Source organism: Cetorhinus maximus, chromosome 23 (genome assembly GCF_964194155.1).
Source record: "Cetorhinus maximus chromosome 23, sCetMax3.hap1.1, whole genome shotgun sequence".
NCBI classification, from domain to species: domain Eukaryota; kingdom Metazoa; phylum Chordata; class Chondrichthyes; order Lamniformes; family Cetorhinidae; genus Cetorhinus; species Cetorhinus maximus.
In genome coordinates, this window is record NC_135901.1 from 894578 (window position 1) to 921120 (window position 26543).

A 26543-nucleotide genomic window follows, 5' to 3' on the forward strand; every position below is an offset into this window, starting at 1 on the left:
ATTCTGCTGTTATTGTTGCTGTTTTAGGGACTGTCGATTGTTCATCAATTTCCAATTCCCTTCTTTCTCCTGGATAATGGAGAGTCCGTTCACTTCAGTTTCAGTCCAATTTATTTCCTAATTTTATCAATTTCCCCAAGTGTCCACTCCATTACAACAAAAAACCACTATGAACTAAGTGGAATGTTCAATGGCGGATCATTCACCCAGCATTCCCCGCGGTGCAGAATACCCCCTATCCACACCACAGGAGACTATTGCGCAGGCGCAGTATGGAACAGTCTTGGCGCATGCCGACTGACACAGGCTTGTTTTTCACATCTGCAGCTGGGAAGCAGCGGCCACTTGGTGGGATCGATGAGCCCGGAGATGTGCGGGGAGGCGTCATAAAAATCAGGTGTAGGCCTGAAGGTCCGACCAAGGATCTATCGGAATCTATCGGTGCGTTTGCACCGAGCGATTCGACAGCTGTAGCGCTTCTAATTACAACCATGTTAACGACTGCTATCTTTATTGGGGTCAATGTACAATAGGCCGCATGCGCAGCCTCCATCTTTATCGGTGCCAATAGGCACTAGGTCGCATGCGCAGTCGCCATCTTTATCGGGGGTGAATACACACTAGGCCGCATGCGCCGTCGCGATCTTTATGCAGGGGGCATTGTGTAGACGGCGCAAGCGTGATCGTTCTGCGGCCTGGAGCTGGAGGAGAGATTTCTATGCTGTGCCGGCAGTGATGGCTTTTGAAAATTCCTTTTAGAGGGGATTAGAAGCCGTGGGGCACGAGGTGGAATTATAGACAGCAAACTCTTTGTTACTTCTGAATATTTATTCTGCACTGATATTGGTGGCTTTTGAAGCTCTTTTTCCAGGGTATTAGAAGAGGAAGGATTTACAGATGAGAAACTCAAACCAAACATCACAATAAGATCTGACAGAGTCACTCGATTCATCAGAACCTGAATATCATCAGCATCTTAATGTGGAAGGTAAAAAGCTGCAAATGCAACTTGTCTTTTGCACTGACATGCTGGGCATCATCATTGAGGTTGGAGTTGTTTGTGGAGCCTCCTCCTCCAGTGAGTTGTTTAATTGTCCACCGCCATTCACCACTGGATGTGGCAGGACAGCAAAGCTTAGATCTAACCTATTGGGATCATTTAGCTCTGTCTGTTGCATTCTGCTTCCGCTGTTTGACATGTCTGTAGTCCTGTGTTGTATCTTCACCAGGCGGATGCCTCATTTCTCAATATGCCTGGCGCTGCCACACATTTTTTAAATTCATTCATGGGATGTGAGAATCACTGGCTAAGCCAACATTTATTGCCCATCCCTAATTGCCCTTGAGGAGATGGTGATGAGCTGCCTTCATGAACCGCTGCAGTCCATCACTGTTTCTTGAACTACTGCAGTCCGCTGCTCTCCTACACTCCTCATTGAACCAGGGTTAATTCCTAAGCTTGATGGTAATGGCAGAAATGAGGGATAGGCTGGGCCATGAGCTTACACATTGTGGTTGAATACAATTCTGCTGCTGCTGATGGCTCACAGCGCCTCATGGATGTCTAATTTTGAGCTGCTGGATCCTCTTTGAATCTATTTCATTCAGCACAGCGGTAGTGCCACAGAACATGATGGAGGGTATCCATAGTGTGTGAAGACAGCACTTGGCCCACCTGACTAGTCCAGTGATATCTTTCTGCACTCTTACAGCTTTTATTTTTATTGTTAACCAGTACTGAGGCCTGCAGAACATCACTGGAAACAGCCTTCCATTCACAAAAACACACATTGACCATGCACCACCGCTTCCTGCCATTAGCCAATTTTGCATCCAATTTGCCACTCCTTCTAGGGTGCTATGAGCTTTTACTTTCCTGCCCAGTCTGCCATGTGGGATCTTGGTCAATGTGGAGAAAATGTTTCCACGTGTGAGAGAATCCAAAACTCGGGGCCAGAAATACAAGACAGTTACTGAGGAATCCAATAAGGAGAAATGTGTTCACTCTGAGATTGGTTAGAATGTGAAACTCGTTGACACAGGAAGTGATTGAGGCAAAATGCTTAGATGTTTCAAAAGGAAACTAACTGATTACATGAGAGAAAAGGGAATAGAAAGATAAGCTGAAAGGCTGACTTGAAGCAGATGGAATGGAAGGGGATGAGTTTGGAGCATAAATATGGGCACAAACTTGCTGGACTGAATGGTCTGTTTCTGTGCTCTATATTCTAAGTAATTCTGTGTGAACTCCTTTTACAGGGGATTAGAACGGGAGGATTTACAGACAGGAAACTCAAGTCAAATATCACATCAGGATCTGACAGAGTCATTCGATTCATCAGGACCTGAATATCATCGGTCTTTGATTGTGAAAGGGGAAATGTTTGCGTGTTCGGTCTGCGGGAAAATATTTCAAACATCAGTGTGACTGGAAAAGCATTGAGACACACACACCCGAGTGAGAGTGTTCCAGTGAACTGACTGTGGAAAGATCTTTAACCAGTTACAGATCCTGAAAAAACATCACACCATTCACAGTGGGGAGAGACCGTACACGTGTTCTGTGTGTGGATGAGGCTTCAACTGATCGTCCAACCTGGAGAGACACAAGGACACTCACACCATGGAGAAACCGTGGAAATGTGGGGACTGTGGGAAGGGATTCAATTACCCGTCTGAGCTGGACACTCATCAACGCAATCACACTGGAGAGAAACCCTGTAAATGCGGGGACTGTGGGAAGGGATTCAATTATCCATCCCAACTGGAGATTCATCGGCGCAGTCACACCGGGGAGAAACCATTCACCTGCTCCATGTGCAGGAAGGGATTCACAGAGTTATCCAAGCTGCACATGCACATGCGAGTTCACACCGGGGAGAGGCCATTTTCCTGCTTGGTGTGTGGGAAGGAATTTGCACAGTTATCCACCCTGCTGACACACCGACGTGTTCACACTGACATGAGACCTTTTAAATGTTCAGAATGTGAGAAGAGTTTTAAAAGCAGAAGTGAGGTGGTAACACACCAACGCACTCACACTGGGGAGAGGCCATTCACCTGTTCTCTGTGTGGGAAGGGATTCACTCAGTCTTCCACGTTGCAGAAGCACCAGAGAGTTCACACTGGGGAGAGGCCGTTCATCTGCTCCATGTGTGAGAAGGGATTCACTCAGTCTTCCAGTCTCATGGAGCACCAGAGAGTTCACACTGGCGAGAAGCCATTCACCTGCTCGGAATGCGGTAAGGGATTCACCCATTCATCCCACCTGCTGACACACCAGCGAATTCATACTGGAGAGAAGCCATTCACCTGCTCTGTGTGTGGGAAGGGATTCACTCAAAAATCAAGCCTGCTGGGACACCAGCGACTTCACACTGGGGAGAGACCGTTCACCTGCTCTGAGTGTGGGAAGGGATTCACTCGGTCATCCAACCTGGTGACTCACAAGCGAATTCACAAGTGACTGCAGAGGTTGGATTCTGCTGTTGTTGCTGCTGTTAATTACATCCAGGATTGAACAGTGTTCATTCTAACAGCTGGTGTTTCTTTCTGCTGATGTTTATAATCCCTGTAACTGGGCTGGAGTTTAATATTCTGTGAAATAAATCAGGCCTCGCAGTATCTGTGGAGAGAGAAACAGAGTTAATGTTTTGAGTCCATATAACTCTCGTCCTTCGAGGAAGAGTTATACTGGACTCAAAACATTCAATCTGTTTCTCTATCCACAGAAGTTGACAGACCTGCTGAGTTTTTCTGGCATTTCCTGTTTATATTTCAGAATTCCAGCATCTGCAGTTTTAAAAACATTGTTGTTGATTTTTGTCCTGAGTGTTTAACATCACCTGGCTGGAGGTCAGAAAGGACAATCTGGGGGAAGATCGTACGGCAGGAACAGAACTTCAGCCTGGACACAGTCCTTCAGGGTCACACTGAGAGGGACAAACGGCACTTTGGTCTTTCTCATCTCTCTCCACTGACCAAAGTCTCCGTGTGGGTTAATCCTGAGGTGTGTAAGAAATAAGTCCCAGCCGCTCATGGTTCAGAGCTCCTAGACTCGGAACAGAAGGCTCCTTTACAACTATGTTTAGAGTCAGGAAGAACAACAGTGAATGCTGGAAACGTGCTGTCAAATCAGAGATTGGTGTAAAACTGTGACCTGTTCCTGACTGACAGTGAAATGGCAGGTTTAAGTTTCCAGTCTGGAAATGATTGTGGTAATTATTCTAGAATATTTAATGTGACAGTCCTGAATCTACCATTTTGAGGCAGGTGTTACTTTGTTTTCAAGAAACCTTTTGAAAGTAAGTTGGTTAAAGTCTGCAATTAAATTAGGAGGAGTTTACATGAGCCTGTTAACTGTTGCTATAATTAAACAACAGGCATTTGATCTTAATATAAAGAAGGGTACAGTAGCTTAATGGTTATCTTACTGGGTTAGTAACACAGAAGCTGACCTGATAATCTGGTAGATGTGAGTTCAAATCCCACCACAGAAGTTGGGGAATTTAAATTCTATTAACTGAATAAAAAGCTGGTATCACATGAAACTACTGTGTGGTTGTAAAAGTCTAACTGGTTCACTGACATCCTTTAGGAAAGGAACCTGTACTCCTAACCTCACCTAGTGACTCCAGAATCAGAGTAACGTGGCTGACTCTGAAATGCTCTCTGAGCCACTCAGTTATACCAGAACCATGTCCTAAAAGGCATCTCATCACCACCTTCTCAAGGACAATGATGGATGGGCAATAATTGGTGACCTTGCCAATGACACCTGCGAGAGCTTGCCCTTGTTGACCTGATCTAAACCTGTCATAACATCCCAGAAATAGCTGCAAATCAAGAAATGGAAGGGAGGAAGTAACTCAAGAAAATTACAATCAGCCATGATCTGATTGAATGGCGGAGGAGGCTCGAGGGACCGAGTGGCCTTCTCCTGTTCCTAATTCGTATGTTTGTATGTACATCTATCAATCTCCTTTCAATCTCTTTTGCTCCAAGGAGAACAATCCCAGCCTTTCCAACCCAACTTTATAACTAAAACCCCAATTCCTGGAACCATTCTGGTAAATCTCCTTTGCATCGTCTCAAGGACCTTCTCATCTTTTCTAAAGTGTGGTGAACAGAACTGGACTCTAATTTGGCCCAAACCAGATCTTTATAAAACTTCAGCATAACTTTCCTGCTTTTGTGCTCAATATCTCTATTTATTGAAGTCCAGGCTCCCATCTGGTTTGCTAATCACTCTCTCAATATGAACTGCCTCCAAAGATCAGTGGACATGCACCCTCCCTTTGTCCCTCCACACTCTTTAGAATGGGCCATTAAGTTCATATTGCCTCTTCCAATCCCTTCAACTCCATCTGCCACTTGCCTGCCCATTCTGCTAGCCTATCATGCCCTGTTGCAGGCGATTTGTATCATCGTCACTCTTTGCCACTCCTTCAAGTTTGGCATCATCGGCATATTTAGAAATTTTATTCTGCCTTCCAAAATTCTAGTCATTTATATATAGTAAACAAAGAGTGGTCCCAGCACTGACCCTTGGGGAACATCACTGTACCAGCCTCAAATGATAGAAGAATAGAGCAGGAATGGTGGCCATTTGGCTCTTTGTCCCTGTCTCTGAAAATGTTACCATTCTGTCCCACTCCCCTGCTGTTCCGGTATCGACAAGGTGGATGTGGAAAGGATGTTTCCTCTTGTGGGTGAGTCCAGAACTAGGGGGCACTGTTTGAAAATTAGGGGTCGCCCTTTTAGGACAGAGATGAGGAGAAATGTTTTCTCTCAGAGGGTTGTGTGACTTTGGAACTCCCTGCCTCAGATGGAGGTAGAGGTGGGGTCACTGAATATTTTTAAGGCAGAGGTAGATAGATTCTGGTTAGACAAGGGAATCAAAGACTATTGGGGATAGATGGGAAGGCGGAATTCGAATCACAAACAGATCAACCATGATCTTATTGAATGGCGGAGAAGGCTTGAGAGGCCGAGTGACCTACGTATGCTCCTATTTCATATGTTCATATAAATCTTTCCTTATTAAGTAAAAGCCGAAATCACTTTTGAAAGTTACCTTTGGATCTGCTTCCACCAGTCATTCAGACAATGTGTTCCAGATCATCAGAACTCACTGAATAAAATAATCTCTTCTCATCTTCACCCTGGATTTTTTGCCAATTATTTTAAATCTGTGTTCTGCAGCTACCAACCATCCTGCCAATGAAAACAATTTCTCCCTTTGTAGATGATAACTCCTCAAAATGTCCACACCTCTATTAAATCGCTTGGTAACCTTCTCTGCTCTAAAGAGAACAATCTCAGCTTCTCCAGTCTCTCCTCAAAACTGAAACTGCTCATTCCCAATTCCATTCTAGTAAATCTCCCATGCTCCCTCTGCAAGGGCTTGACATCTTTCCTAAAGTGTGGTGCTCAGAACTGAACACCCGACTTAAAATTGAGGATGAATCAGTGATTTATAAAGATTCAGGATAAGTTCCTTACTTTTGTTCTCCATGTCTCCATTGATAAAGCCAAGGGTTATCTGTAAAACAAAACAGCTGGATAAACCTTTCCTGCTCCCTTCAAAGATTTGTGTCTATACACTCCCAGGTCACTCTGTTCTTGCACTCTGTTTAAAATTGTACCATTTAGTTTATTCTGCCTCTCATTCGTCCTCCCAAAATTCAGCATTGACTGTGAATCACTTTGGGATGTTCTGAGGGTGTGAACGGTTCTAAAGGAACACAAAAACTTTCTTTCTCTTTTAAAGCTGATTAAAAGTTGTAGATTTTGAATCAAAGATTAAATTCAGATTGATCTTCAAAGTTAACTATTTTACTGCAGAGACAAGTCCAACTGGGAGTCAGTGAATTAAGAGGAAAGGTCCCAGACAGCGGTTCTTCAAGGTACACTGCAGGCCCGACAGCTCAATCAGCCCCACTCTCAGCTCAGGAGACCTCAACAACTCCACATACTGTCCACAGGGGAGCTCTCCTGGTGCAGTGGGACCAACATTTGTGTTTTAACTAACACCACCTAAAGAAACTGGATTAATCGGTCACTGGTCTGATTGCTACTTATAGAAACTAACTGTGCACAACTGGCTGTTGTGAAACAGTAACAACTTGTATTTATATAACACGATTAATGTGCTTCAGACAAGTTTCATAAAACAAAAGTTGACACCGAGTCACATAGGGGTTATTTTGGTAAATGGCCAAAGTTTGATTGGAGAGGCAGATTGTAACAAGAATCTCGAATAGGAGAGAGGTTAAGAGGTTTAGGGAGGGAATTTCGGAGCTTCACACCTGGGCCTGGTGACCAATGCAGTAATTAAAATCAGGGGTGCTAAAGAGGTCAGAATGTGAAGAGTGCAGATATCTCAGAGGGTGTGTGATTGGAGATTACAGAGATAGGGAGGGAAGAGGCCATGGAACAATTTGCAAACAAGGATGCAAATTTTAAAACTGAATCATTGCTTCACCAGGAGCCAATCACACACGACATCAACATTATCATTGACCAGAAACTAAACTGAAACAGCCATATAAATACTGTGGCTACAAGAACAGGTCAGAAACTAGGAATTATATGGCAAGAAACTCAGCTCCCGACATCCCAAAGCCTGTCCACCATCTACAAGACACAAGTCAGGTGTGTGATGGAATACTGCCCACTTGCCTGGATGAGTTCAACTTCAATAACACTCAGGAATCTCGACACCATCCAGGCCAAAGCATCCTTTGGCACCTCGCTTGCTTGGCACCCCATCCACTAGCTTAAACATTCACACCCTCCACCAGTGACAGCAGTGTGTACCATCTACAAGATGCACTGCAGCAATTCACTAAGGCTCCTTCGACAGCACCTTCAAAACCTGCAACCTCTACCACCTAGAAGGTCAGCAGAAACATGGGAACACCACCACCTGCAAGTCCCCCTCCAAGAAACACTCCATCCTAACTTGGAACTCTATGGTCATTCCTTCACTATCACTGGATCAAAATCCTTAAACTCCCTTCCTAACAGCACTGTGGGTGTACCTACACCACATGGACTGCAGCAGTTCAAGAAGGCAGCTCACCACCACCTTCTCAAGGGCAACTAGGGATGGGCAACAGATGCTGGCCTAGCCGGGTCACCCATATCCTGTAAAAGAATAAATCAAAAATGGTGAGGAATGGATGAACGGGACTTGGTGTGAAAAAGCACAGGGGCAGAGTTTTGGATGATTACATGTTTCCACGTGGGGGTGGGATGAATATGAGAGTCTGGCCTGGAATGTATTGGAATCGTCAAGTCTAAAGGTAACACGGGCGTGGATTAGGGTTTCAGCATCAGATGGTCTAGGGTGGGGTTGAGACAGGCGACGTTATGGAGGTTGAAATATCTGGTATTAGTGATGGTGTAGATATGTGGTCAGAAACTCATCTTGGGGTTAAATCTGACACCATGATTGTGAAGAGTGTTGTTCAGCCTCAGACAGTTCCCAGGGAGAGGGATGGACTCAGTGGTTAGGGAACGGAATTTGTAGTGGTGACTGAAGACAATGGCTTTGGTCTTCGAGGTGGTGGGCGGGCGACTCCTCGTAGCAGACGTAATGTACAAGAACGCTCCACTCCGGTTAATTAACGTGTATGGCCCGGCACAAGGGGCTGAGCGGCTGGAGGTTTTTCAGCAGCTCCCACTGCTGCTGGCGACCTCCAGGCCGGTCATTCTGGGCGGGGACTTCAACTGCATCATCGATGCGGCTGGACGATCCGGCAGGGCCGGAAGCAGATTGGACGCTACGTCCAGATCCCTGATGGAAACAGTTAAGGATGCCAAGCTGCACGACGTCTTCAGCAACCCTGCAGACGGAGCGCAGCGTAGATACACCGGGTCGCGGCCAGACGGGTCCATTCGTTCCAGGATAGACTTCCTGTTTGTGTCCCGTGCATTCACAGTCAGATCCACCGAGGTCAAGCCGGTGTTCTTCTCTGACCACTGCCTCCTACTGGCGGACTGCCACTTGGAGAAGGACCTGAGGGTGGGCAGGGGGGCATGGAAGCTAAATGTGCAACTGCTGACCCCAGAGAACATTGAGGAGCTCAAGAGGGATTACAAAGGTTGGAGAACCGTGAAACCCCTCTTTGAGTCCCTGACACACTGGTGGGAAGTGATCAAGGGAAGCATCAAGAGGTTTTTCATCCGCAAAGGCACCCAGAAAGCTAGAAAGGAACAGAGGGAAATGTCCCGACTCCAGAAAAAGATGCAGAATCTGCTCCGGCTGCAGTCGATGGGGGTCGATGTCAAGGAGGAGCTCCAAGAGGTGAAGGGCCAGCAAGCCTCGCACTTTGCCTCGGAGGCCTCCAAGATCATCTTCCGTTCCAGGGTCCGCTCCGTGGAGCAGGATGAGACGTGCTCACGTTTCTTCTTCCAAAAGGTACACAGAGAGCGCTCTGTGATCAGCAGCCTGAAGGAAGAAGACGGCTCAGTAAAGTCATCACGGTCCGACATTCTGAGGATCAGCAAATCCTTTTATGCCGGACTGTATGACGTGAAGCCCACGGACATAACGGCCTCCCAGTCCTTCCTGTCCTCTATCACGGAGGTCTTAGACCACAGTACACGGGAGAGCCTAGACAAACCGCTAACTCCTGATGAACTGACTAAGGCCCTCGAGTCCTTCGAGAAGAGTAAAACTCCCGGAAGCGACGGCTTGCCGGCGGAGTTGTATTCGGCTCTGTGGGACTTGATCGGCCCAGACCTGCTAGGAGTGTACGAGAGTATGCTCCTGGCCGGTAGTATGTCAGAATCCATGAGGAAAGGCATCATCACCCTCATCTACAAGCACAAGGGGGAAAGGGAGGAAATTAGAAATTGGCGACCCATTTCACTGTTGAATATGGACTATAAGATTCTGTCCAAGGTCATCGCCAATCGGGTCAAATCCGCTCTGGAATTGGTGATTCACCCTGACCAGACCTGCTCTGTGCCAGGCAGGAAGATCTCTGACAGCCTGGCGCTGCTCAGGGATACGATTGCCTATGTACAGGACAGGGGTGTGGATACCTGCCTCATCAGCTTGGATCAGGAGAAGGCCTTTGACAGAATATCGCACACCTACATGGGGGATGTGCTCTCCAAAATGGGGTTTGGGGAGGGAATTCGAAATTGAATCCAACTGCTCTACACTAACATCAGTAGCGCAGTCTCAATCAATGGGTGGGAAACAGATAGCTTTCTGATTAAATCTGGAGTCAGGCAGGGCTGTCCTCTCTCGCCTGTCCTTTTCGTGTGTTGCATAGAACCCTTTGCCGAGTCCATCAGGAAGGATCCGGGCATAAGAGGAGTGACGATCCCAGGCAGTGGAGGCACTCAGGTAAAAGCCTCCCTGTACATGGACGACGTCGCCGTCTTCTGCTCGGATCCGCTGTCGGTGCGCAGACTGATGCACGTCTGCGACCAGTTCGAACTGGCCTCGGGAGCCAAGGTAAATCGTGGGAAGAGCGAGGCCATGTTCTTTGGGAACTGGGCTGACCGATCCTTTGTCCCCTTCACTGTCAGGGCTGACGGCCTGAAGGTGCTGGGGATATGGTTCGGAGGGACCGGGGCATGCGTTAGAAACTGGAAGGAGCGAGTGGCTATGGTGAAAAGGAAACTGGGCATGTGGGAGCGACGCTCCCTCTCCATTGCGGGTAAGAACCTGGTCATCAGGTGTGAGGTACTCTCGCTGTTGCTGTACGTGGCGCAGGTCTGGCCCATTCCAGACTCCTGCGCGATGGCGATCACTCGAGCCATCTTCCGCTTTATCTGGAGGTCGAAAATGGATCGTGTCCGCAGGGACGCGATGTACAAGCCTCTAGATAAAGGGGGAAAAAACGTGCCCAACATCGCCCTCATACTGATGGCCACCTTTGTGTGTGGCTGCATCAAGCGGTGCGTAGACCCTCAGTACGCAAACACCAAGTGTCACTACGTGCTGAGGTTCTACCTGTCCCCGGTGTTGCGAAGGATGGGTCTGGCCACGCTGCCGCGGAACGCTCCAAGTAGTTGGACCGTGCCGTACCACCTGTCCCTGGTGGAAAAGTTTATGCAGAAAAACACCTTGGACCACAGGTCCATCAGGCAGTGGTCAGCACGTAACGTCCTAGAGGCCCTGAGGGAAAAGGAGAGGGTGGACCCTGTGGGATGGTTCCCCGAGCAGACTGTCAAAGTCATTTGGCAGAATGCCTCATCGCCAGAACTTTCCAACAAGCACCAAGACGTAGCTTGGCTGGTGGTGAGAAAGGCCCTCCCCGTTAGATCCTTCCTACACGCCAGGAGGCTCACCCCCTCTGCACGTTGCCCTCGAGGTGGCTGTGGTGGGGAAGAGACCGTTGTTCACCTCCTTGTGGATTGTGCCTTTGCAAAGAAAGTCTGGAGAGAGATGCAGTGGTTGCTGTCGAGGTTCATCCCGAGCAGTTCTGTGACACAGGACTCTGTGCTCTACGGGCTGTTCCCAGGGACACACACCGAGACAAACATCAACTGCAGCTGGAGGATCATCAACTCGGTGAAAGAGGCGCTTTGGTCTGCCCGAAACTTGTTGGTCTTCCAGCACAAAGAGTTGTCCCCGACCGATTGTTGCGGACTGGCACAATCCAAAGTCCAGGACTACGTGCTGAGGGACGCACTAAAGCTTGGGGCAGCTGCCGCAAAGGCGCAATGGGGAAGGGTCGCTGTCTAAGACCTTTCTACCACAGCGCACCGAGAGACTGGGAACTGTTTAGAGCCCCTCGGGCTGTACAGATCAAAATGAAAGGCTGTAAATGATTGTAATATTGTTTGTACTGATGCACCTGGTGATACATTTTGTAAAAGTTTAACCTGGATTGTACCCTTGTAATGTTGTTTTTGAAATGGTTTTGAATGTGATTGAAGATAATTTATGAATAAAGTATATTTTTACAAAAAAAAAAAAAAATGGCTTTGGTCTTCCCAATTTTTAATTGGAGGAAATTTCTGCTCCAGTACCGGGTGTTAGATAAGCAGTTTGATAATTTAGTAACAGTGGAGGAATGGAGAGGGATGGTGGTGAGGTAGAGCTGGGCATTGTCAGTGTACATGTGAAAACTAACACGGTGCTTTTGGATGATGTCACCTACTGGCAGCATGTAGATGAGAAATAGGAGGGGCCAAGGATAGATCCTTGAGGGACACCAAGTTCAAGGGCTTTGGAGAGGAAAGGAAATTGGAGATGGGGAGTAGGTTGCAACGACAGTGGAGTGAAGGGTTATTTTAGGATGTATGGTGATGGTGCAGTTAAAGATGAGGACAATATCAAGAGGAGAGAAAACTGTTAACAATATCAGCTAACATGGGGAAGATAGATGGTCTAGTGTATTGAGAATAGGGTGAATGGAGCAGAAAGTGGGTCTCAGAGACAAGATGAGCACTGAGAGGGAGATAGAAGAGAAACTGGAGAAAGATGTGAGTTCAGGGCCCGGACAAACGGGAACTTTAGAGACAATTTGGCCCGGTGGGCTAGTGGAAGGGAGGGAAGCAGCAGAGACAGCTGATCAGAGGGTCTGAATCTTTGTGATAGAGAAGATCCATGAGCTTGTTGTTGGAGGTGAGGATGGAGGAGAGAGCACTTCAAAAGTAACAAACTTATGTTTGAGATATTAAAAAGATTCAACACACTGTGTTTAGTGCAAAACTGATTTATTTGACTTTTATCCATAACCTTAACCCCTAAAATTGGGCTGGAGTTTATTAACATCAGCAGAAACAGAATCCAATGAATATGGTTCAGTCCTGAATGTGGTTAGCAGCAAAATCCCATCACTGTGGAAACTTGTGAACTTGCTGGTGTTTCAGCAGGGTGGATGACTGAGTAAACCTCTTCCCACACTGAGAGCAGCTGAAAGACCTCACCCCTGAGTGGACTCACTCATGAACAGTGAGTTCAGATGATTGCATGAACCCAGTCCCATACTGAGAACACCTGAACGGTTTCTCATCAGTTTAAATGAACTTGTTGGTGTCTCAGCAGGTGGGATAACTGAGTGAATCCCTTCCCACACTTGGAGCAGGTGAACAGCCTCTCCCCTGTGTGGACTCGCTGGTGATTCAGCAGGTGGGATGTTTGAGTGAAGCCCTTCCCACATTCAGAGCAGGTGAATGATCTCTCCCCAGTGTGAACTCGCTGGTGTACGGTGAGTTCAGATGATCGCCTGAACCCAGTCCCACAGTGACAGCACCTGAACGGTCTCTCATCAGTGTGAACACGTTGATGGGACATCAGTTCCCCAGAACTTTTATAGCACTTCCCGCAGTCTGGGCATTTGAAAGGTCTCTCAGCAGTGTGAACTCGCTGGTGTGTAAGCAAGTGGGATGAATAAGCAAATCCCTTCCCACAGTCAGAGCACGTGAACTGTCTCTCCCCAATGTGAATTCGCTGGTGAACAATGAGTTGCGATAATCGCCTGAACCCAGTCCCACAGTGACAGCATCTGAATGGTCTCTTGTCAGTGTGAACACGTTGATGATGCATCAGGTCCAGGGAACTTTTATAGCACTTCCCGCAGTCTGAGCATTTAAAAGGTCTCTTGTCAATATGAACTCGCTGGTGTCTCATCAGGTTGGATGAATTAGAGAATCCCTTCCCACACTCAGAGCAGGTGAGTGGTCTCTCCCTAGTGTGAACTCGCTGGTGTCTCAGCAGGTGGGATGACCAAGTGAATCCTTTCCCACACTTGGAGCATGTGAATGGCTTTTCCCCAGTGTGTATTTGCTGGTGAGTCAGCAGGTCGGATGATTGAGCGAATCCCTTCCCACACTCGGAGCAGAGGAATGGTCTCTCCCCAGTATGAATTCGCTGGTGTGTCAGCAGGTTGGATGACTTAGTGAATCCCTTCCCACACTCGGAGCAGGTGAACGGCCTCTCCGCAGTATGAACTCGCTGATGAATTTCTAGCTCAGATGGGTAATTGAATCCCTTCCCACAGTCCCCACATTTCCATGGTTTCTCCCCGGAGTGAACAGCGCTTTTTGCTTCCATGTTCAAAGGCTGATAATATTCAGGTCAGAGTGAATCGAGTGACCCCGTGAGATCCAGATGAGATGTTTGGTTTCAGTTTTCTGACTGCAAATCCTACCCTTCTAATACCCTGTGAAATTGATTTAAAACCGAAAAAAGGGAGTGAGAGAGAACCCACAAAAACACAAAGGCAGGTTGTGACATTGAACTGAATGAATCTGGTAATTTGTGGGGCTGGCACTAGGAAAAAGTGACCATGAAAACTGCTCGATTGTCCTAAAAACGTGACTGGTTCACTAATGTCCTTCAGGGAAGGGAACCTGCCACTCAGTCTGGGCCTACACAAGACTCTGGTCTGTATGGGAAGAGAGGAGGAAGAAGGCAGGGAGCAAAGGAGAGGGATAGGAGGGGGATTTTATATATATATACAGCTTGACCAAAACTCTGACAGAATCTCCAAAACCTTCAACCTACACACCAAGTAGAAAGACCAGGGTAGCAGGTGTATGTGAACACCTTCACCTCCAAATTCCCCTCCAAGTCACACACCATCCTGACTTATCTGACATCCACTACTGGATGAGCAGAAATTTACTTCATTTAAATATTGGGAAGACTGAAGCCATTGTCTTCAGTCCCTGCTACAATGTCCACTCTCTAACCAACTCCATCGCTCTCCACAGCAACTGAACCAGACTGTTCACAATCACAGTGAAATATTTCACCCCAAGATAAAGTTCCAACCACATATCCACATCATCACCAAAACCACCTATTTCCACCTCAATAACATTGTCCAACTCCGCCCAGTCTCGGTTCACCAGCTCCTCAAACCATCATCCATCCCTTTGTTACCTCTAGACTTAACAACCCGAACGCACTCCCGGCCGGCCTCCCACATTCAACCTCTCTGTAATCTTGAGGTCATCCAAAACTCTGCTGCTCGTGTGCTACTCACACCAAGGGCAGAGTTTTGCCCTCGCTGGGTGGGCTCGGCAGGGGCGATTGGGAAGCTGACCGCTGCCCGCGATTGGGGCCCCGAGCACAATTTCATGCTAGCAGGCCAATTAAGGCGTGTGATGCAGCACTGCCTGTGTGGAGGAGGGCGAGCGCACGTGTGGAAAATTTCCCTGAGGCACAGAGCTGCCTGACCTCATCGAGCGTCATTTTACACTCATTCCAGTCGGGCACACGCCCACCTGATGAGTGGAAATTCTGCACCAAGTCATCTTTTTATTCATTCATAGGATGTGGTCATCGCTGGCTGGGCCAGCATTCATTGCCCATCCCTAATTGCCCTCGAGAAGGTGGTGCTGAGCTGCCTTCTTGAACCACTGCAGTCCATGTGGTGTAGGAACACCCACAGTGCTGTTAGAAAGGGAATTCCAGGATTTTGACTCACTGACAGTGAAGGAACAGTGATATATTTCCAAGTCAGGATGGTGAGTGACTTGGATGGGAGCTTACAGGTGGTGTATCTGCTGCCCTTGTCCTTCTAGATGGCAGAGTTCGTGTGCTTGGAAGATGCTCTCGAAGGAGGCTTGGTGAGTTGCTGCAGTGCAGTGTAGGTGGTACACACTGCTGCTACTATGCGTCAGTGGTGGAGGGAGTGAATGATTAAGGCGGTAAATGTGGTGTCAATCAAACAGGCTGCTTTGTCCTGGATGGAGTCGAGCATCTTGAGTGTTGTTGGAGCTGAACTCATCCAGGCAGGTGGAGAGTATTCCATCACACTCCTGACCTGTGTCTTGTAGATGGTGGGCGGGCTTTGGAGAGTCAGAAAATGAGTTGCTCCTCACAGGATTCCGAGCCTCTGACCTGCTCTTTTAGCCACAGTACTTTTGTAGCTAGTCCGGTTCAGTTTCCGGTCAATGGTAACTGCGCCCCCTCCTCCCCCGGATGTTGACAGTTGGGGCTACAGCGATGGTAACATTGAATGTCAAGAGGAGATGGTTAGATTCTCCCTTATTGGAGATGGTTATTGCCTGGCACTTGTGTGGCACGAATGTTCACCCATCTTCCCTGTGCCCACTGACCTACAAAAGCTCTAGGTATGAAATATCAAAATTTAAAAATTCTCACCCTTATTTTCAAATCATTTTGCCCTCCCTATCCCTATAATCTCCTTCAGCCCAACCAACACCACCCCCCTCCATCCCCACACACAGATCTGCGCTTATCTAATTCCAACATCCTGAGCATTCCTGATTTTAATCGCTCCGTCTTTGGTTGCTACACCTTCAGCTTCCAAGGCCATAAGCTGTGGAATTTCCTCCCTCAACCTCTCCATCTCTCTGCCTCACATTCCTCCTTTAAGATACTTCTTCAAACTTGCCACTTTGACCAAACAATTGGCCATCTACCCTCATATCTCCTTATGTGGGTCAGTGTCAAATGTTATTTATAGCATTTCTGTGAAACACCTTGAAAATTTCTCTTCCATGAAAGACGCTATATAAATACAAATTGTTGTTGTTGATTTGGACATAAATCACTTCCTTCATCATTGCTGGGTGAATAACCTGTAACTTCTTACCTAATAGCATTGTGGGAGCACCTTCACCACAGACTGCAGCAGTTCAAGAAGGTCAAACATCATCTTCTCCACAGGTAACTGGGGATTGGTCATATCTACTACTGGTCTTGTGTTTGTGAAAGGGCAGGGGAGTGGGACCAGCTGATTTACTCTTGCAGACAGCCAGCACAGGCAGGACAGGTTGAATAGCCTCCGTCTGTATTGTAATCATTCAATGATTCTATGACTTGATGAAAAGGGACCCAGACTGGAGTCAAGGAATTAACATCTGCAACAAAAAGGCCACTGTCCTATAAACTGGCTCTTAACTGGTCTGTCGGTGATTCTAGTCTCGGTTCTGTGAGCAACACCTGCAATAAAATATGTCAGAAAGATATAATAATTCTCATTATATTGTTGGAATTTATTGTAAAATAGAGTATTAGTAAGATGTGTCTATATGTGGCTCTGTGTGTGTGTGTAGGACTTGATTGAATAAGAGGCAGCTAGTCTGGGTGCTTTGATGTAAGGAGGAGTTAGGTTTGAAATGTTAATTAGGTAAACATGGAGAAGTTTAGAAACATAGGTGTCAAGGGAACATTTGCATTTTTAAATAAGCCAGGCTGGATTGTTTTCAAAAGAGGGAGTGAAATGTGTCACCTAGCCAGCTGAAGTTTAGAAAGAGTGTGTTTATTTTTCCCAAAGATGCATAGTAAAACTTAGTTATATGAGAGGTTTTTATTATCAGGGAGATAAAGTCCAAAGACATAGTGAAACAATGGGTATTTGCATTCAAAGAGGGAAAGATGTATAAAGGAGAGAAGACTGTTTGTAAGGGAAGGCATTTTTAAGAGCTTACAAGTGTGAAAAAGCCTTCAGCATCTATGCCTCAAGTTGCTGTCTTCAAAGGACTGAAGGTAAGAAAATTCACTTTGAATTCGACTTGTTCAGGGTATTATCTTTCTTTGCCTTGGTCTTTTAAAATCTATGTATCTTACTGTTGCCTTAACGAGTTAGGTTGATTAGGGGATTTAGAAGTTATCATAGTAATTTATAGATCTATGTATGTATTTAAAAATCATTTCTCTTGTTAATAAATGTTTAATTTAGTTTTATAAAAACCTATAAGACTTGCTGGTCTTATTACTACTAAATTCAAGGCACACATCTCAAAATTTACACAGACTGCAAAACAAGTTGTGGCAGTTGTTTCAAGGTTCCCTTTGGGATTTGAACAACTCAGCATTTATCATCAACTGTGTCATAACAAATAATAGCAAAATACCACAGCTGATGGAAATCTGAAATAAAAGGAGAAAATGCTGGAAATACTTAGCAGATCAGGCAGTGTCTGTGAAGAATGAAAGAGTTAACATTTCAGGGTGTGTGGAATGAATTATGGAGAATAAAAATGGTGCAGAATTTGACGGTCAATAATAGCTCAGAAGCAGAAGAGAAATGGCCTATAGTGCAGAAAAAAACAATTCTTGACTATGAAAGGTACTGTGGGAAGATAAGCTGGGAAGCCAGCAGCACATGGTCGGGGGAATGGGCAGCAGTGGAAACCACATTTAGGCATGGTCGGCAGAAGTAATAATAAAATACTAAACATAGCTAAGATACACCCAATATTAGAGACAGAGGAAGTTAGACAGTAGCAGAGAGGTGATCAGGAGGGCAGAGGTGAAACAGAGCAATGGATGCACATGGATTCAGATCCACAATAAAGGAGCCACACCAGCCCCAGGGCCATGGAACCAGAGCACAGATAACAGAGCAGAGCAGTAAAAACTCTAACTTGTAGACGAATGCTCAAAAATACTCACCTCTGAAACAATTTCACACTTTTCAATTTTAAAATCTCCTGCTGCAGCCTGCAGCTAAGAGATATCAGAAGCACTGGAGTCAGAGAAAAATCTCCCAGTTGAGTAAATACCCAGGTAGCGGGGTGATGTCACTGAGCAATTGTCAGTGCGTGATGACATCACAGACACGAACACAGAACATCTGGGTCTGTGCAAACCAGTGATCACCACACATTATGAAGGATGTGAGGGTCCTTGAGAAGGTGCAGAGAAGGTTTACGAGGATGGTTCCAGGGATGAGGAATTTTAGTTGCAATGTTAGGTTGGAGAAACTGGGGTTGAGAGAAGATTAGATGGAGGTGTACAAGTTTATGACAGGTTTAGAGAAAGTAGATAAAGAAAAGCTGTCCACATTCGCTGATTATAAAAAGATTTCAGGACACAGATTAAGATTTTGGACAGGATCTACAGGATGGATGTGAGGAAGAACAGACACATGCAGTGAGTGGTAATGATCTAGAACTCAATGCTTACACTCAAAAGACGATTATATCCAGGTTCTGATGAATTGAGTGCCGCTGTTAGATTTTGATGTGATATTTGGTTTGAGTTTCCTTTCTGGAAGTCCTCTTCTAATACACTGTAAAAGAAGTTTACAAGTCATCACGGACAGACCAGGATAGAACTTTAGAAGAGACAAACATTTCCCTTGGTTTGAGTTTGCTCTGTATTAATCCTCCCCTTCCAACCCCCTGCAAAAGGAGTTTCCAAAATGCATCCCTGACAGCCCAGGATATAAATTCACAGCATCCTCTCCTCCTGCTACCTGGCCTAGGATGACCGCACATGCACCCTGCTGCAGATTGCCCCTCATTGTCATCAGCAGTCCCTCGGTTTGAGGATGGCGTCTACTCTGGGTCATGAGTTTCTGCCGTGGGTCTTCATGTGACTGGACAGACTCGCAGATCATTGGACACATGGGGCAGGACATCCCATGATATAGTGGGATCAGGAGAGCAGGATTTGCTTCCTTTTCTTTGCTGCTCTGCCTCATTAATAAGACATTGGGACTCAAAGCGTGATGCAGCTTGATGGACAAGTTGTCCCCATTCTGAACTATTGGCCACAGGCTCACCCCGGTCATTGAAAACATTGCCCAGGGCGGTTAACCCGCGCCAAGCCCTGGAATCTGCGGCCACGCTCGGTCTAAACGGGGACCGTTAAGTTCTTTTTCGGGGTTTGCGGATTACACATCCTTACGAAGCCTCTCCGCCCACCCGCCGGGTCCACCGGTCCCTCCAAATGCGGACCCGAGAGAAAAAGTCTCTCCATCGCCAGTACCCTCACTGCGCATGCTTCAGTCATTGTCCCGCCCCCTCACTCAATCCGATTGGTTGGAGGAGCAGCCACTCCAGGTCGGTCCTCCAGTCCCGCCCTCTCTTCCTATTGGTCAGGAGCTGCCGTCAATCACCCGTGCATTGTGACGGTTTCCAAAGCTGAGAGCGGCCACAGACTCAGCCTGGCTTGCTGATTCTTGGCAGCATTTTCTGTTTGGGAATTAGAGCTAGAGATGGATGGTCAGTTCCCCTCTGTCCGGGGGGGATTCACACTCATTTCCCCAGTGCAGTGATTATCACGTTTACTTTACATGAGAAAGTGTCCGGTTCAATCCCGGCTGGAAACTTTGTGTTTAAAGTTGTTATTGATGATGAATAAACAGTGAGTTTAGTTTCATGTTGAACATAGTGGAAGTTACTGTTGTCTCAATCTTTCAAATTTATTTCTCTTATTTATTTAAACACTAATGTTAAGTGATTTAGATCTGATCCACCGTGATCCAAGAACAAGATACCGCAGATGCTGAAAATTCTACCTCAAACTTAAGAAATAGAAGCAGCATTAAGCCATCTGGCCCATCGAGGCCGCTCTGCTATTCATTTAGATCATTGCTGATCATCTTGCTCAACACCACTTTCTCACCCTCTCCCCATATCCCCTGATGACATTAATATCCAGAAATCTATCGATTTCTGTCTTGAACATGCTCAATGATTGAGCTTCCACAGCCCTCTGGGGTAGAGAATCCCAAAGATTCCCCACCCTCTGAGTGAAAAAAAATCCTCCTCATCTCATCCTTAAATGGCCTGTCCCTTATTCTGAGACCGTGTTCCATGGTTCTAGACTCGCCAGCCAGATGAAACATCCTATCTACATCGATCCTGTATGAGTTTTGTAAGTTTCAATGAGATCACTTCTCATTTTTCGAAACTCTAGAGAAGAAAGACCCAGTTTCCTCAATCCCTCCTCATAAATCAATCCCGCCATCCCAGGGATTAGTCTGGTGAGCTTCTGTTGCACTCCCTCTATGGAAAGTATATCGTTCCTTAGATAAGGAGAACAAAACTGTACACAATACTCCAGGTGTGGTCTCACCAAGGCTGTTACAAGTCATCAAATCCCATTGCAATGAAGGTCAACATACCATTTGCCTTCTTAATTGTTGCTCCACCTGTATGATAGCTTTTAGTGACTCATCAACAAGGACACGCAGGTTCCTTCGGACATCAACACTTCCCAATCTCTCAGCATTTAAGAAATAATCTGTCTTTCTGTTTTTTTCCACCAAAGTAGATAACTTCATACTTATTCACATTATATTCCATCAGCCATGTTCTTGCCCATTCACTTAACCTGTCCAAATCTGCTTGAAGCCTCCTTGCATCCTCCTCACAACTTACATTCACACCTAGCTGTGTGTCATCAGCAAATTTGGAAACATTATATTTGGTCCTACATCCAACTCATTTATATAGATTGTGAACAATTGTGGCCCCAACACTGATCCTTCAGGTACCCCACTTGTAACAGCCTGCCACACTGAACATGACATGTTTTTAATTGAATGAATTTAATTTATCTTTTAATCAGGAAAATGCACAAACAAGGTGCACACAAATTTCAAATCCACCATCTCGCTGCTCAGCAATCATATTAATTTAGTCTGTCCTAGTGTCATCATGCTGAAATCCAGTCATTCTCCAACATTGTTCTTCATGGCATAATTGCTGAACTAAGAGTGAAAATGGACCTCTACTTCATTATAATTGTAACAGACAAATTTGTAGATGCTCCATAATGTCACAGAGTGGCTCATTGGATTTGTTCATTTAAACTGGTCTTATTTTCTGCTAATGCGAAAAATGGCGGAATAGGGGATGTTGAATCACAGCTGGAAACCACAGTCCTCTCTCCTACTGATCCTTCCAACAAACAGGCATTTGTGAGTTGTGAGCAAACGGTGAGTTGGATACTCAGATTAGCTCGGTCTCCATATTATATAATAGATCTAGGAACACTGAAGAAAGCGTAAGAAAGATCTACTGGAATGATGCCGAAAATGAAAAGTTGTATCAATCACAAAAACTGAGCATGTTAAATAGGTTTTCTCTAGAAAAGAAAGTGAGGAATGCCTGATCGAGGAATTTAAGATTATACAGGGATTTGACAGGGTTGACAAGTGGAAGATGTTTTCACTTGCATATAGATGAGAATAAATAGAAGTTAATCATGAATAAATGTAATGTCCAACTTCTTTAACCAGAGATAAGAGCATAAAATGCCAGAAATACTCAGAATATCTGACACATCAATGGATTGAGAAACAAAGGTAAATTTTCAGGTCTGTGCACTGACACAGTGCAGTTTTGAGAAAAGGTCATAGACCTGAAATGTAAACTTTGTTTCTCTATTCATATACACAATCAGGTCTGCTGATAATCCCCGTATTTTCTGTTTTTGTTTCAGATTTACAGCACCTGCTTTTCTCTATCTGGAACTCCCTCCCTAACAGCACTGTGGGTGTACCTACATGACGTGGACTGCAACGGTTCAATAAGGCAGCTCACCACCACCTCAAAGGTAATTAAGAGTGGGCAATAAATGCTGTCCTAGCCAGCGACGCCCACATCCAGCGAATGAATAATAAAAAAATGGCTGAGAATGTAGAACTCATTTCTGCAATGGTTTGAGATTCCACCGTGAAAAAAATCATTCAACAGGTGAAAGTGGAAGTGGATTCACTCGATCATCACATTTGCTGACATTGCAGCATAGTCACACCTGAGGGAGATCATTCAGACACTTTGTGTGTTCAAAGGGATTCACTTAGTCTGCCCAGCTGTTAATACCCTTACTTTAAATGTTCAAAACATTTCATCCACCATCGAAACATTCTTACTGACAAGATTAAGTTGAAATGTTCTTTGTATGGGGGGAGAAAAATCATTTGTTCACCCCAGCTGCTGAGGCTCCAGCAAGTTCAAATCCAATTGTACGGGATTGTTCTGCTGTCAATGGCATCCAGGATGGAACTGTGGAAGAGCCCGTGCATTTTGCCGTATTTATGCAGGCTTTAATAATTTTATCCCATGGCTCCAATCGTAATCGGAGCAAAAAACATAATATTTTCTTCAAAAATTAAACCACTCAATGGCGGAGTGCTTACCCAGCATGCACAGCGGAGCTGAATGTGCCCTATCTTCACTACAGGAGCGCCTTGCGCAGTCGCAGCACCGGGCTATGGTTCGAGCATGCGCCTTAGTGGCTCTAACTAGAGCATGCGTAGTATTAGCTGTACTAAGAGCTGAGAAATGGCGAGTGAATGGAGCCGGTGGGCGGGGAGGTTTCATAAATACCAGATGGAGGTTTAAACTCCAGCAGATTATCATATTAAAAACTGAAATTGTTTCAGAGGTGAGTACTTTTGACCATTCACCTGCAATTTAGAGCTTTTCGTGCTATGCTCAGTGATTGAACAATGAGTGTATTTTAAATGCGTTCAGTATTTCATTGTTATGTCTGCTGACTGTGTCTCAATGAGGTTCCCACCGCTGCCTGTCCCCTGACCATGTGCTGCTGGCTTTCCAGCTTCATCTTCCCACAGCATCTTTCACAATCAGGAATTGTTTTTCCTGCACTATAGTCCATTTCTCTTCTGCTTCTGAGCTTATATTGACCGTCAGATTCTGCATCATTTTTATACCCCGTAATTCATTCTGTACACCCTGAAAAATTAACACAGTTTCTCGCTCCACAGATGCTGCCAAACCTGCTGAGTTTTTCAAACGCTTCCTGTTTTATTTCAGATCTCCAGCCTCGACAGTATTTTGCTTTCATTGAAGTCAGGATGGTGTGTGACTTGGAGGGGAACTTGGAGGTGATGGTGTTCACATACACCTGCTACCCTTGTCCATCTAGGTGGTGGAAGTTGAGGGCTTGGAAGATCCTGTCAAAGTTCTGGTTGAGTTGTAGGTATTTGAAATCCCTCACCTTCTCTCCCCCCCCCCCCCCCCCCGCCTCCACCTCTCCCATCTCTCTCTCTCTGCTCCAATAGAGGTCAGAGTCCTGTGTAGACCCGGATCAGGTGGTCAGTTCCTTCCCTGAAGGACATTAGTGAACCAGTCAGGTTTTTACGACAATCCAGCAGCTTTCACAGTCATGTTTTCCTAGTGCCAGCCCCTCAAATTACCAGATTCATTCAGTTCAATTTCACAACCTGCCTTTGTGTTTTCACTCCCTTTATTCTGTTTTAAATCAATTTCACAGGGTATTAGAAGGTGATGATTTGCAAACATCAAACTAAACATCACATCAGGATCTGACAGTCGCCCAATTTATCGTACCCTGAATATCATTGGATTTTGAACGTGGAAGGAGAAAGCAGCTTTCACAGTGGGGAGACACCGTACGCGTGTTCTGTCTGTGGACGGGGTTTCAGCTAATCATCTGGCCTGTCAGAACATAAATGCAGTCACAACAGGGAGAAACCATGGAAGTGTGGGGAGGATGGTAAAAGATTCAGTTACTCATTCAAGATGGAATTTCATCGGGGCACTCACACTGGGGAGAGGCCATTTACCTGCTCCAACTGTGGGAAGGGATTCACTTCCTTGTCACACCTTCTCACACACCAGCGAATTCACACTGGGGAGAGGCCGTTCACCTGCTCCAAGTGTGGGAAGGGATTTGCTTGTTCATCCAACCTGTTAAGACACCAGCGAGTTCACACTGACGAGAGACCTTTTAAATGCCTGAACTGCGGGAAGTGCTATAAGAGTTCCCAGGAACTGGTGTCCCATCAACATGTTCACACTGACGACAGACCATTCAGCTGCTCTCACTGTGCGACTAGGTTCAAGCAATCATCTGACCTCACTAAACACCAGCGAGTTCACACTGGGGAGAGGCCGTTCACCTGCACCAGGTGTGGGAAGGGATTTGTTCACTCCTCCAACCTGCGAAGACACCAGCGAGTTCACACAGGAGAGAGACCTTTTAAATGCTCGGATTGCGGGAAGTGCTATAAAAGTTCTGGGGAACTGATGTCCCATCAACGTGTCCACACTGACGAGAGACCGTTCAGGTGTTCTCACTGTGGGACTGGGTTCAGGCAATCATCTACCCTGCTGAGACACCAGCGAGTTCACACGGGGGAGAGGCCGTTCACCTGCTCCAGATGTGGGAAGGGATTTTCTCACTCCTCCAACCTGCTGATACACCAGCGAGTTCACACTGGGGAGAGACCTTTTAAATGCCCAGACTGCGGGAAGTGCTATAAAAGTTCTGGGGAGCTGATGTCCCATCAACGTGTTCACACTGATGAGAGACCGTTTAGGTGCTCTCACTGCGGGACTGGGTTCAGGCGATCAGCTGACCTCACTGTACACAAGTGCATGCACACTGGGGAGAGGCCGTTCACCTGCTTTGAGTGTGGGAAGGGATTCACCACCTCATCCCACCTCCTAACACACCAGCGAATTCACACTGGGGAGAGGCCATTCACCTGCTCCGACTGTGGGAAGAGATTCACTCAGACATCCCACCTGCTGACACACCAGCGAGTTCACACTGGGGAGAGGCCATTTATCTGCTCCGAGTGTGGGAAAGGATTCACTACCTTATCAGAATTGCTGACACACCGGCGCACTCACACTGGGGAGAGGCCATTTACCTGCTCCGAGTGCAGGAAGGGATTTACTTGTTTATCCCACATGCTGACACACCAGCGAATTCACACTGGGGAGAGGCCATTCATCTGCTCCAAGTGTGGGAAAGGATTTGCTCACTCATCCAACCTGCTGAGACATCAGCGAGTTCACACTGATTAAATGCCCAGACTGTGGGAAGTGCTATAAAAGATCGGAGGAACTGATGTCCCATCAACATGTTCACACTGACTAGAGACCGTTCAGGAGCTCTCACTATGGGACTGGGTTCAGGAGATCATCAGATCTCATTACACACCAGCGAGTTCACACTGGGGAGAGATCGTTCACCTGTTCCGCATGTGGGAAGATATTCTCTCAGTCACCCCAACTACTGAGACACCAGTGTGTTCACACTGGGGAGCCTGTTCCGTGTGTGGGAAGAAATTCGGTCATTTATTCACTCGGCTGAATCACCAGGAAGTTTAGAAGTAACGACGGTGATTAAATTTTGCTGTTAATTGCATCCAGGACTGAATCATGTTCATTAGGTCTGTTTCTGCTGATGTAAATAAACTCCGGCCCAGTTACAGGTGTTAATATTCTGGACAAAAGTCAAATAGATCAGCTTTGCATTAAACATAGCGTGTTGACTCTTTTTAGTTTCTCTAACACAGTTGAGTTCTTTTGAAAGGCTCTTGCTCTCCCCTATCTTCTCCATCCTCAGCTCCAGCAAAAAAGTATGAGGAGCTCATGGAGCTTCTTTGTATTAAGATTGAGACAATCTGATCTGCTGCTTCCCTCTCTTCCATGAACCCATCGGGCCAAACTGCCTTTGAAGCTGCCCCTTCTCCAAGCCCTGAACCATAATCTTTCTCCACCTTTTCCCTATCTACCCTAATGCCCTCTCAGAGCTCATCTTGTCCATGAGACCCACCCCTTCCCTCAATCCTATTCCCACTAAACTGCTGAACACCCCACTTGCCCATGTTCACTGATATTTTTCACAGTTCCCTTTTCTCGGATATGGGGAACAAAAGAACATAAAAAACAGGAGCAGGAGGAGGCCATTCGGTCCATTGAGCCTACCCTGTCATTCAATAAGATCTGATCTGATTGTGGCCTTAATTCCACTTTCTCACCGACCTACATAATAACCCTTGACTCCCTTGAAGATCAAAAATCTCTCTAACTCAGCCTTGAATCTATTCAATGACCCGGTCCCCACTGCT

At 46.1% G+C, this 26543-nt stretch overlaps 3 protein-coding genes across 3 annotated transcripts in view; 1 reads left to right on the plus strand and 2 right to left on the minus strand.

Annotated features, from left to right (window-relative positions):
- Nucleotides 1-26543, minus strand: part of LOC144698110 (uncharacterized) — a 436767-nt gene that overhangs the window by 389582 nt on the left and 20642 nt on the right. The window lies entirely within an intron of this gene.
- LOC144698092 (uncharacterized) lies at nucleotides 737-25836 on the plus strand. The gene is made up of 5 exons (XM_078570014.1): nucleotides 737-988; nucleotides 2260-3439; nucleotides 24202-24431; nucleotides 24519-25471; nucleotides 25629-25836. Exons 2-5 carry the CDS (start codon nucleotides 2624-2626, stop codon nucleotides 25781-25783), a joined length of 2154 nt encoding a protein of 717 aa, XP_078426140.1. The 5' UTR covers nucleotides 737-988; nucleotides 2260-2623; the 3' UTR covers nucleotides 25784-25836.
- Nucleotides 3610-26543, minus strand: part of LOC144698090 (uncharacterized) — a 32416-nt gene continuing 9482 nt past the window's right edge. The window contains exons 3-4 of the mRNA XM_078570013.1: nucleotides 13032-14138; nucleotides 3610-3625 (exon numbers count right to left, since the gene is read on the minus strand). Coding sequence (XP_078426139.1) covers nucleotides 3610-3625; nucleotides 13032-14029 — 1014 coding nt within the window. The 5' untranslated portion in view covers nucleotides 14030-14138. The remainder of the gene's footprint in view (nucleotides 3626-13031; nucleotides 14139-26543) is intronic.

Bases quoted from the DNA above. Each gene is read 5' to 3' on its own strand.
- LOC144698092 (XM_078570014.1), top strand. From the start codon at position 2,624: ATGGAGAAACCGTGGAAATGTGGGGACTGTGGGAAGGGATTCAATTAC. The intron at 24,432-24,518 runs GTGCTATAAGAG...CTGTGCGACTAG, and splicing joins AAATGCCTGAACTGCGGGAA to GTTCAAGCAATCATCTGACC. The intron at 25,472-25,628 runs ATCAGCGAGTTC...ATCTCATTACAC, and splicing joins CTCATCCAACCTGCTGAGAC to ACCAGCGAGTTCACACTGGG.